We start from the raw sequence: 12,117 nt of genomic DNA on the forward strand, positions 1-12,117 counted from the left end.
AATTTCCTACCCAAACTCCACACGCCTCAGCTTCCTTAACCATTTGCCATTAGATCTCTTAGGGTCTGCTTTTCTCAATCAGGGTTCCTCCAGAGGTTGTTACAAATTCTTTTAACTGTAGCTGATTGACCTCATATTTAAGGATGTCTGCATAATCCTAGGTCCAATATAGAGGGGTCAGCTGCTGATATTTTAAGTCGCTAACAAGGGTGGCGTTCTTTATATCAGCCATCAGTGTAAAAGGCTTTTTCCGCTGACCCCCAATAGATTGGTTTTAGCAGGGGTTCCCTGAGACCAGATAACATTTAGTTTAAAGTTAGCGGTAGACTTAGGTTAAAGTGCATTGAAGGCATTTGGTAACATCGATCTCAACTCTTGAACAACTATTTTTGAACAGGATTTAGATTATTGCAACAGTATATAAATACTGTTTAATAATACCAATAATAATGTTAACAACAACAATATAGGCACAGGTTAATAATAAATCCAAAGATACGGCACATTCCATAGGAAAAAATATTTTATTTTTTTAAGAACAAATTCAGTTTGAAACAAACGTGGAATGTGAAATTTCAGAGCTTTGTTGTCTGGTAAGGAACAGGTTGAGGGGGCTAAATACAATGTGAAACTAAAACAAAAATTGTAAACCTAGGAAAGGTTATTTTGTTTCTTAAAAAAAGGAAACAAATATTTATAAACTCAGGCATAATACTGTGTTACTTACAAAATTGGACAAAAATTATTTTAAATAAATATTCATGGTACACAATTACGGCACATATATGCAGCAATTTGGCAACCTTTTTTTAACCTTTTCTTCCTCATTACAGTGCAAAGGGAAATGACACTGCCTTTAAACAAGCGGTAGCTAAATACATAGCAAAAATTCAATTTTATACAAAACATTTTGCTTAGACTTTGTAAAAAAATCCAACATTGCTCTATGTACACAATCTGGTTAAGAAAATCCATTTCTGTCTTTTTTTCATGTGTAATTTTTCTATATTAATATTTAAAAAGGTGAATAAGGCTACGGACACACCCCAAATCCAGATACAGTTCTCAACATATTTACAGCTTCACTTTGACATAATGGTGCAAATTCCTAAATAGGGTGACTAAAGGATCACATGATCTCACAAGCAAGGCATTTACAGAAAAAAAAATGTTCCAAACCTGAACCAACTTCTAAATAAAAGGGAACAGTTTGAAGATTGTCATTCGGCGTCAGACACAGACATAAAAGTAAAAGGCTGACATTGTTTGCAGGTTGTTGCATCTGTTAGCAAGATTTTCACAGCTTTAATCAAAAGGAGATGGCCAAAAGATGTTTGAAAAAAAGAAAAAATCCACTTGAGTGACTTACAACGACACAGAGGATGGCATATTGGTGGCAAAAAAGGGTGAATACTGCCAACTCACTAGAACATTTATACCAGGGTGCGGAGCAAGTGATGTACATCATATAAAAATATAAAGAAAAACCTGTATTATGTAAATGTTAAATAAATGCCACCCCACATTTTTTTTTTTTTTTTATTACTGACCACGCAACTATTCTTTAATGCCATTGTAATAATCAGGTTCAAGAACAAAAATAAGGAGAGCAATCAGTCTAGTGACAGTTCATTGTTGCAGGTGCTCCTTAGAGATTCAAGAACCTTAAATCGCTGCTACTAATTTTTTTTCTTTCCATTTCAGAGAGCAAAGTGTTACCATAGAAACAGAACTGTGTTGATGATATCTGTTTTGCATAGCACATAAATGTAAGAAGAAAAAAAAAGAGCAAAAAAAGGAGAAAGGAGGTGGGGGGAGAAAGAAAACAGAAGAGAAAAATAACTAAAAAAAGGTATTGCATTCTGTAACCTGCTGAAGTCTAGTGTAACATTTTTGCATTAAGGCAAAAAGGAAATTCAAATGCAGAAAATGACTGACAACACATTTTCTCATCTTTGTTACACTTATGATGCAGTAACACTGATTTCCTGCTTTGGGCTTGAACTTCCTAGTCTGCTCTTGTGTGAGACGCCTTTAGAGGGCTGTTATTTTTCCCTTTTCTCATTATTGTTATTTTTGGAATATTGTTGTTTTTTTCCCACCAGAAGCAAAGTCTAATTCTGCTCTGTAATGCCAACAGTTAAGCTTACCTAACTGGTGCAAAAATGGATTTCACATCCTCTGGTGGGGCAGGCTGTGCAATATTAAATTATATATTAGTAAAATTTATTTTTTTTACTATATATCCCCTGTGTGCTATACACCTATTAAATAAGTTTTTTCTTAATTCCTTTCTGCTCTCCATACTAATAATTTATTTTATACCTAGAGAACTGTAAAATGTTTGCCATATGTGCTTTTACTTTGAAACAGAGCACCAGCGAACTGCCATGTCAGTGACGATTCCTGCACGGCACTCAAAAGCAAAAGTGTCCAATGATTTATTTAACGAGTGCCAGATAAAATGGCTTTTTTTTCTAATGAAACAAATCAGTGAAGGAAAAAAATAAAATTTCATTTTTAGCGGACGTGTAGAACATATGCTCAACTATGACCTTTGGTTCTGGAACTCAGAGGTCAGATTTGGCTTTCTGCTATTATCTTGAAAGCTTTCTCTACATGAGGAATAATATGGTCAGTGTAGCACCTGAGTCTGCTTTTATATTTCAGTCGCAACAGACTAGGAGTTTCATAAAACTTGTTCTTATTGCCTTTATCTCCAACAGTCTTGCCTCCTAACAACTTGTCATTGTCCTTCCCTACCTGCTTATGCTCTTGTCTAAGTATACGTAGCACAAAGTGTATCACACACCACTACCGGAGAGTCAGTACTTCTTCAGCTACAGTCTTACTCCACTGCATCTCATAAGATATCAAAGTGCTTTGCTGCCGATGTCAATTTCTGTCCTATGCTTTATTTCAGAGGCAATAGTAATTTAACTGCATTCAGCAGTTTAGCCTATGGACTACTGGACTTGCTGACAGTTTAACTTCTTGCTGGAAGGCTCTGTATTAGCAAATACAATTTCCATAATATATTACCCATTCGTGTGTGACTGCGGTAGAAATGGATGGAACAAGAGTCTACAAAGGTTAATGTTCCATTAGTGATAAGAGAGGTGGAGTGAAAGGAAATCTTATGTGAAGGATAGAGCAACCCTAGACAACTGATGAACATGAAACAGTGATGGACTAAATTTTAGAAAATGCAGATATCTGTTTGTTTTTTTTCCTAAAGTCCTAGACACAAACATTTACTGACAAATCCAGTATGCATTTAGAAAGCTAGTTGATATTAAATCAGAAGATTGCATTTCAAGATAAATAATCTAGAGCATATTTAAAATGCTTAAGATGAGTAATGTCCTTGAATCTGTTCATGTTAACCTGGCTTTTGAATATGCTTGGATGCCTGAAGCTCATGGCTTAGAGGGGGAACATGACCAGGGCATAGATATCAGAATGGGTATATCTGAAAGTCTTCCAGCTTGCAGTGAACACTTTTCACAGGAGCTATGGGATCCCATAAACTGCGCAGCTTAAAGAGGCTTTCTCTGAAGGAAGGTTTTCTCTTGTGCCTGTTCCCCAATGCAAGTCCATATTTATGCATAAGGAATCACTAAAAAACCCCATCAGGAAGCAGCGGACCTTGAACTGTCCATAATATTGTCAAAAGGTACCACCAAATTCCTCAGACCTTGTAGTAGATATTTGCTGGACTTTGTGGTGGCATCTCCTGCACAATGTAAACAGGATGTCCATAATCCCCGCTGACCTTTTCATAATGTGGGCAGAAGACACTGTCTGCAGTCCTTAGAGGGATGATAATGTCACTTGGTTCTGATCCATTGTTATTGCCACTGCGCTTTGGTGTGGCTAACGTACTAAGGGACAATGTTGTGGTGTGCTGAGGTGAGTGCTTTCTATGTCGTCTTCTGTATTTCAGCAAAAGCACCACTAGAGTGATGATGATGACGATGAAGATGATGCACCCTGAAGCAATCCCTGCAAATAAGGCCACTTCAGATCCAATGATACTTGACTGCCCAGAACTTTTTCCATTTGTACTAGACCCTAGAAGAAGAAAAAACACAGCATTCAGCAAACATACATTTTACATAATGTAATCTTAACCTAGCTGCTATTTTATTTGGCCAGGCTTAACATTTGAAATTCTCGGTAGAGCATACAAAATGAACTGGCGCGCAGCTGAACTTTGACAAAGCAATTACCCTCATAGATAGCTAAATACAAACACAGGGAATACACGATCGATATTAAACAAGACTTTATGTCTCATAATCTTACTTCCAAGCTGAAGTTCAACCACATTGTTTGTGTTATGGACATCCATCAACAAAGACAGCAAGGCCTTTGTATACGCCTCTTCTCGGAGCAATTGCTGGATGTCCTGTTACTCTTGTACGGAACAGCAATTCCCATAAGATTTGCCAATAACTATACAAAGCATATCCTATTGTGTTTCCCAGCAAATGCTGATTAACCTGTTTAGTGCCTGCGGGAACTGAAGCCACGTTCTCTTATTATGATACCAGTTATATCATTCGCCAGTGCAGACGGCTGTAATGTAATGTAATTTCATGTACTTATCAGTGTAGAATAAGAATCCATCCGCTCTCATGAAATACAAAGTTAATTTGGGCACTGTGGTAGAAATATTAATGATTCAGCTTATGTAATACACAATTAACTAAACAAATGACTGCACATCTGGTGTGCAGTAAAAAGTGTCACATTGGAACAGTCTGATATTCTGCTCTTTCAGCGCATTATGAATTAATTAGAATAATAAGTACATATAGTATAATGAGCACAATAGGGGACATTACAGATGAACACATGGCAAAGATCTCCTCCCATTTTTCACATTAGAAAGTCATGCCATAGGATGTGTGATTTTTTACAACAGTATTACACCTAAGGCAACCTCCAAAAGCTATAATATGCAATTTTCAGGTTTTCACTGATGAACAAATAGTAACCAATTACGGGCTCATTCAGTCCTGCGTTCTAAAATCAGGCGGCAGCTTCTGGGAACACAGCAAACTACTGCTGTTTAGCCAGAAGACCACACTGAGGGTAAAAAGATTTGCATGTGGCTCCAGCCTATATCCTCAGGCAACAACCACACAGCCAAAAGTGACATGTAACTCCTAGAAACCAAGCCACAATCTGCTGTAGCCATGTAAAAAGGATCTTAACCTCCCCCATTTCACTTGAAATTTCATTGAAGTTTTAGAGCAGAACCACCATTTTGGAACTGTGCAACATTTCCAAAATTCTATCTATAAACCATTTATATTATGGGTAAGATATATACCTTCAGGGCCATTGACAAATGGACTAGTGGTTGAACTCTTTCCATTGGTACCAGACTCTTGATATGGGCGTCTTGTTGGGTTTGCATCTTGGCTAGTACCCGGAGAGTCGGGATCTACAGAAGAATATATCATAAATCATCATTAAACTGAAGCAGAGGCAACATACGATATGCTGTGTAAAGATATTGTGTAAAATAACACAAAAGCTGAAAGGTGGTAATAGGAAATCCATTTGGTACATGTTTTAATAGGAGTCATTTTCTTTTTCTTTAAGAAAGCAAAGAAAGCAACTATTTTAGATGCTTAGACTGTAAAACCATCTGCAGAAACTATAGGGATTCTCACAGTTGGCAAGCAAAGCTCTGCAAATGACATTTCAATTTAGCAGAGTGAGTTGATTGACTACTAAACCAAGTTCTAATTAGAAATATTATTCATTCCTGACACACACTAAGTAATCTATACATGTGAGCACAAGGAATCTTACAAAGCTTGGATAATAAATATTGTGCTTTTGCAAAGAGACTGAGCAAAGTTAAAAGAAATGTGTGGAAGGAGAATTAAAGTAAATAGTAAGGAAAACTTTAAAGCTCATTTAAACACAGATAAATACCATGAAGAATCAACTATACAACCAAGGTCTGCTTTACTAAACATGCTGGAGATCGTGGTGCCCAAGCATGGGCCAGCTATAGGGGCAAATGCTGTTCTCTTGTTTGTGGTCAACTTCTGTTGAATGCCAAACAAGGCAGAAAGTCAGAATGTATGATGGTAGAATGCACCACAATGACTGTGCGCTGTTGATGCACAACTTTTTCCTTTGCCCCGTTTTAAAGCATATAGGTACAACAATACCTTTGTTATGACAAGGTTTACTTTCCATTAAATAAACAGAACTATGTTGAACTTGCTACTTGTAAGATTCTGCTTAGAATTGGTAATACTAACGTGTCTGAGAACAAGCAAGTTTTATATTAGTCCTTACCTTGACCAACTTTCATAAGGATCTTCATGGCTTTAGAAACACACACTCCTCCTTCCTGGTTATCCACACCCTCTAATGATCCATTGGATGTAGCTGTAAAACAAGAAAAAAAAAAGTAGGATTTAAAATTTATATATAAAAGCAAACTTTTAGAGCAGGCTAACAACTTCATTGGTGACTTATGACCATATCTGAGCCCAGTACCATACACATTATACATTCTAATCTAAGCTTTGAAGGTGTCTCCTGAGCTTTGCTTGTTTTAAACATTTTACCTTATTTAAGTAAGTAATTTCATTATATGAATAAGATCAGGAAATTACAGCAACGGTATAGTGTATCAGTTAATTGTTACCTTTAACAATGTTAACTTTTTCCTTGTCAACTCCAGTCCCACTAAATTTCATTAGCACTGTGCAGCATACTCATACATCTGTACAATGATTTACTGTTCATGCAAAACATTAAGAGATCAAATATGCTACATTTTGTAAACAATTGTTAGGGCACAGAAACATTGCCACAATATATGATCAATAAATGGTCAATAGATAGCTTTTTAGTATGGGGAGAGGGGGTTTTGTAAGCTTTTATACAGTTTACAATTCATTTTTGGGTTTTTTTTAATTTAATTGTTTTGGGGAAGTGAAGAACACAGACAGCAATAAAGACTTTAAAGTTTCCAATCATTTCTCCTATATCCAAGTTTTAAACAAAATGGTTACATCATTTAGGAAGCCCCAAATACAGGAGAGCAATGCCTCATTGTATTCACATACACTTCGAAGGTAATGTAGTCTCCCCCCACCCCCCAAAAAAAGAGTATTACATCGACTTATATATCTTTCCTAGCACAGATCATTGTATTGTCTGTTTAAGAACTGTTCATGAATAGAGCTTTGACTTGTACTTTGTCTATCACAATACCCTGGGTACTAAAGGGAAAAGCTTAATCTGCATCCAGTAATTGTCCTAGATACTTGTGCTACGCTATTGTATGAGTTCAGCACCATTGTACCACCCATCCATCTATTGTAAGCAGATTGCTGCATCTCACAATACTCATAAAACTCCCATTTCACTTCCCTAAATGTATTGTGCATTATATGCATTAAAAGGGGTAACATAGCACAATTTTAGAAATGACTTTTTTTAAATCAAGCTTTATTGAAAGAAACTAGATTAATAAACCATTGCAATGACCAATGCTACATCATACACATAGGATTCTTTTTCTAAAATCTGCAGAGGTATTCCACTAAAATCAAATAGGTTTTGTAAAACCATGTCATCAAATCTATTTTATTCCAAACCCTTCTTTAAGCAAGAAAAATAAAAAAAAAAACGATAGTAATCTAATCTATGAGTACATCTGACAGCATGACACTGGAACACAAGGCTCACAAAATAATGGAGACATAGTTTTTTTTCTCTTTTTTTTCTTGCGGAAACAAAAATCAATAGCAAGCAGCAGCCCTAGACATAAATCAAATGTGTCTGTGATAAAAGTGTTTTTACGACCTATTTGCCGATGTACAGGCAAGTAAGACGGAGGAGAAATAAGTGTAGAGAAAGTGGAAGCTGAACTCTTGCTTAGCTCTATCAGTTTTTTTTTTTTATTATTATTATAAAGTAATTACAGTAAGCCTATCCTTTGGCAACCACACATGAATTCACTACTGAACAGATGCTTGCATCTTCTATCAAAGTAAAAATAATGTAGAATTTTGAACACTGTTGGGTTTTGGATGGCATACAAGATCCAATTGCACAGTGATGTCTGTTGGAGGTTCAGGACATGTTGGGCTTCCCTAGAGGGTGTTAAAAAGTGTTTTCGAATGTCAGAAGAACGAGTTATCACTCACAAGGTTTCACAACAGACGCCTAACTGCCCTTAAGTGTCAGTAAGACATCTTTCTATCTGAGCTCAGCTTTGTTTTATAAGACAAAGAGCAAACTTTACAGTGCAGTAAACACAAAGTCAAAGCGGAAAAAAATTGCTAGATACACGTTAGCAGACTTTGCACATTGCATGATTGCCTGAACCGATTTACTGAACACATACAATATGTAATCTGGCTATAGAACATGCTCTGTGGAAGGGTTAATCTGAGACAACAGCCTCAAACAACTTAGAACACAGAGTGTAGGATGATGATAATAGAAGCGTCAAGATCTAATTCAGACTAGAATCTTCACATAATAGAATGCCAACATAAATCTGTCTCAAAGCTACAATTTTTTTATGGAGATGTACTTTGCTAAAGAGGAAGAAAACCATAGTTCATGTAAAATTATTTCATTAAACTAATTTTTAATAAGACTATATTACATTGCATTATACAAACTTAGTTTATCTTGTAACACCGTTTGATGATGGCAGTTGTGTCACGTAATTTTTGCATGTCACAGCCTTTTTGCATAAGCTTCTTGAGGTTCCTAAATTAGCTTTGGGCTCTGCAAGGCTCATCTTCAAAATGAAGCGTTATCTGGTAGCAAAGCAAAAGGCCAAAACCACATTACATCCTTAATTAAAACTGACTACTTGTAACAACCTCTATAGGGAAACACAGAACACCAGCAATTTGGATGAATTCCGTTGCATCCTATTCAAAGTAAAATAATGGCTTTTTATTACGCAAACACATGAAATGACTAGAAGGCCTTTCTGATATTGAAGGGGTATTCTCTGTGGCCATTTTGTATTCTAAGCAGATGACAATGACATTTAAAGCAAACCCTCAAAAACGAATAGCAAAAATCACCATAGAAACGACCAGAGAGAACAGCTGGCAGACAACCATCATTAAAGCCCAAACATGTTCACTTTAAATTATAATATTCCCTATAAAACAGACTAATTGAGCATTTAGATTCATTGTAATGGCAAATGTTACAACTTTCTCCCTACACCTATCTTTTTGGCCTCTGCAGCGCTCACCCTTCAAGGTTGTATCTAATAACATACTGTGTACACTTTCACAGGCCACAGAAGCAGAATATTCATACAAATGGGCAGAATATAAATATTTAAAGAGGTGGGGCACTTCCTCTGTACTCACTTCAAATGTCCAATAAGATTTCAAGCCCAATTCCACTTTTAATGGAAAAAAAAAATGCCCATATTGTGGTAAAATAAAGAAGTAGCTTGGGCTACAATACCTTCCATCACTGAGCACTGTCCCCAGCCTGCCCACTCTATTTAAAGTTAAATAATGCCCCTATCATCCAAAACCTTTTTTGTGAGCCAAGTCTGTCATGAATACATCCATTTGAGGTATCACACCAGCTACACATGTAAAGGAAAAAAAAGAAAAGTTGATAAGATATGCAGCTGGGCTTTGTGGGGAATTTGCCAACCTTTTTGTATTGGAAGTCTTAAGCTAGTAAAGCAACTTGTGAAAGAACTATATAGAAACTAGTGGATATATTAGAAAACATAATTTAAAAAGTAAAAAAAAAAAAAAAAAAATGAATGGCAGTATGAGCATATGAACGTATGTTGTTCTATTAAGCTGTTAGAATCTTTAAAAAATTAGTTTCAAATGATCATCTGCTGCAGTTAATAGATGCTTTGTATTCTGATGTTTGTTAAAGGCTTAAACATTTATCACAAAGAGCATTTAAAGTACATTTGTGCTGCAGCAGCTTTCCTCATACATACTGTGATGATACACATCACAGTAAAATGGCTCTTGAAAGCAGACATATTAATAATCCAATAACAGATTTTTTTGTTGCACTTTTCCCTTGCTTTTTTTATGCTTCACTCAAAAATAATAAGCTTTAATAATAGTACATTTTAAAAGAGAGCTTTGCCCGGTTTATACTCTGTTACAATGGATGGCTTTTTGGCTCCATAATAAAATCACAACATTCATTTCCTGCCATTTAAAAGTGAATTAATATTGCAAATGCTTTGTTTTTACAAATGTTATAGCCAAAAAAACCTTAGAGCACGGGCAAAATGCTGAAAAGGGAATGTGCAATTTATGTGGCCTCGGGCTGAAAGCTGTTCCTACTTAAAAGCATTTGCGCCAATTATTTTATCCTTTCCTTTAGGTCTTTGTTGTCCTTGGAAAAAAAAAAAGGTGCCCCAGAATTCTTAATTTCTAAAGCATAGTGTGAATATTAACGCAAGAAATATCAGATGTCACAGCTTAATCCCAGTACTTTCTAATAAAGGTAACATTGTCTAATACTGTCATTTAGATGGCCTATTACAAAAACCACTTGATGACATTAATACTAAATAAATTAGTCAGACTATTTGCATGTATGGCTCAGTATTTCTGCCAAGTTCACAGCACAGAGTCTTGGCATGACAAAATATATTCTAGCCAGAATTAAAAATGAAGCCTTAAAATGTGTTATATTCAAACCTGCCCTGGAATCCTTTAATGACACAGGAGGAAATAAGAACACTCCTGCTGCCCCTTACATATTTATATTTAGGCGTAATGTTTGGACTGCCCCATGAAAATTTGGAAGAGTGTATTTAAGATGGAACCCAGTGTAATTTCCTGTCAACAGAGAAAGATAAAAACATATAGCTAGATAGGTTTGCAATTTATTTTTTTCCAAACACGCAAACCAAGACAAAGCTAAACAGTTCTATTCAACTGCTAATATGTGATAGTTAAAGGCATAATAAACAAATACTAAACTGCAAACAAACAATAGTAAACCTCAATTAAGAAATGAACAAGCTAAAACATACGTTTTGTACTTATGCAACTTTTAATAATTATTTAGATGTTCCTACATTTGTTATGATATGGCTTGCCTGCCCACTTATTTGTATGTCTGCCCAATTTGTTTAGAGCTTCAAATGCTAAGTCAAATGAAAAAAACTACTGAATCATCAGCTAAAACAGAAGCAGCAGGCACAATCTGTTTCTGGCTATGATTTTTTATAAGGTCCCTGTGGAAGGGAAGTAATATTACATTTTAATATGTCTTCATTTGATCGTTATTATGCTGCCTCCCAGGAGACTAAGCTTCTGTATAGATCTTGGCTGATTTTGGCCTATCAAGACAGTAACATTGAGCTAATCAGATAGAACATTGAGCTGGCTGGCTTTTTGCACATACACATACTTCCACTGTAAGCTGTATGAAAAAAATAAAAGATAAATATTTGCTCTTGTGCTTGGTCGGTGCACTGTAGCTTCCGATGGTGAATCTGTATTCTAATTACTGTCTACCTATAATGTAGTTTTTCTTACATTCTGTTCACGCTTTACGGTAATTTAATCATAGTGTGAGATGAATTACCTGGGAGTTTTAAAGCCTAGTTAAACGAATATTCATTCCTCCAGTCATATCCGTTTGGGCTTTGCAAGAGAAAAAGGCAAGTGTAATAAACATCTCTAGACTCTAAAAAAAATCTACTGTGCTCAGTAAAATAGAAAAAAAATACTGAAAGCCTTTGGAATCAAGCATTAATAAGAAGCAATCCTTATTGCAAGCTGTACTTGATCTAATGTCCGCTTCACGGGATTATGAAGCTCACAGCTCTTTTATCAAAGAAAATCCTTTGGTGGCAAGACCATGCAAGCATATTCCGGCTCTTCTCATTTGCCTGTCTGACTTTACAATATACTCTGCTGGATTTTGTGTCTGTTTTTTTTTTTTCAGTTTCCTTTTAATTAGTGACCAATGCAGCCCATTAAGTGCAGCATGCATTATTTAGATTTCTTTCTACACATCCCTAGGAAACTTTCACTCTCCAAATGGTAGAAGAATGTTCAAAAACCTAAAAGGGTCTTTTCAGTCAAAGCTCAAGTC

The 12,117-nt window shown here is 35.8% G+C and overlaps 1 protein-coding gene across 1 annotated transcript in view; it reads right to left on the bottom strand.

Moving 5' to 3' along the window:
* Window positions 1–505: 505 nt before the first annotated feature.
* Window positions 506–12,117, bottom strand: part of EFNB2 (ephrin B2) — a 36,396-nt gene continuing 24,784 nt past the window's right edge. Inside the window, exons 3-5 of the mRNA XM_072411840.1 lie at window positions 6,328–6,420; window positions 5,342–5,455; window positions 506–4,074 (exon numbers count right to left, since the gene is read on the bottom strand). Coding sequence (XP_072267941.1) covers window positions 3,692–4,074; window positions 5,342–5,455; window positions 6,328–6,420 — 590 coding nt within the window. The 3' untranslated portion in view covers window positions 506–3,691. The remainder of the gene's footprint in view (window positions 4,075–5,341; window positions 5,456–6,327; window positions 6,421–12,117) is intronic.

This window comes from Pyxicephalus adspersus, chromosome 1, assembly GCF_032062135.1.
Source record: "Pyxicephalus adspersus chromosome 1, UCB_Pads_2.0, whole genome shotgun sequence".
NCBI classification, from domain to species: domain Eukaryota; kingdom Metazoa; phylum Chordata; class Amphibia; order Anura; family Pyxicephalidae; genus Pyxicephalus; species Pyxicephalus adspersus.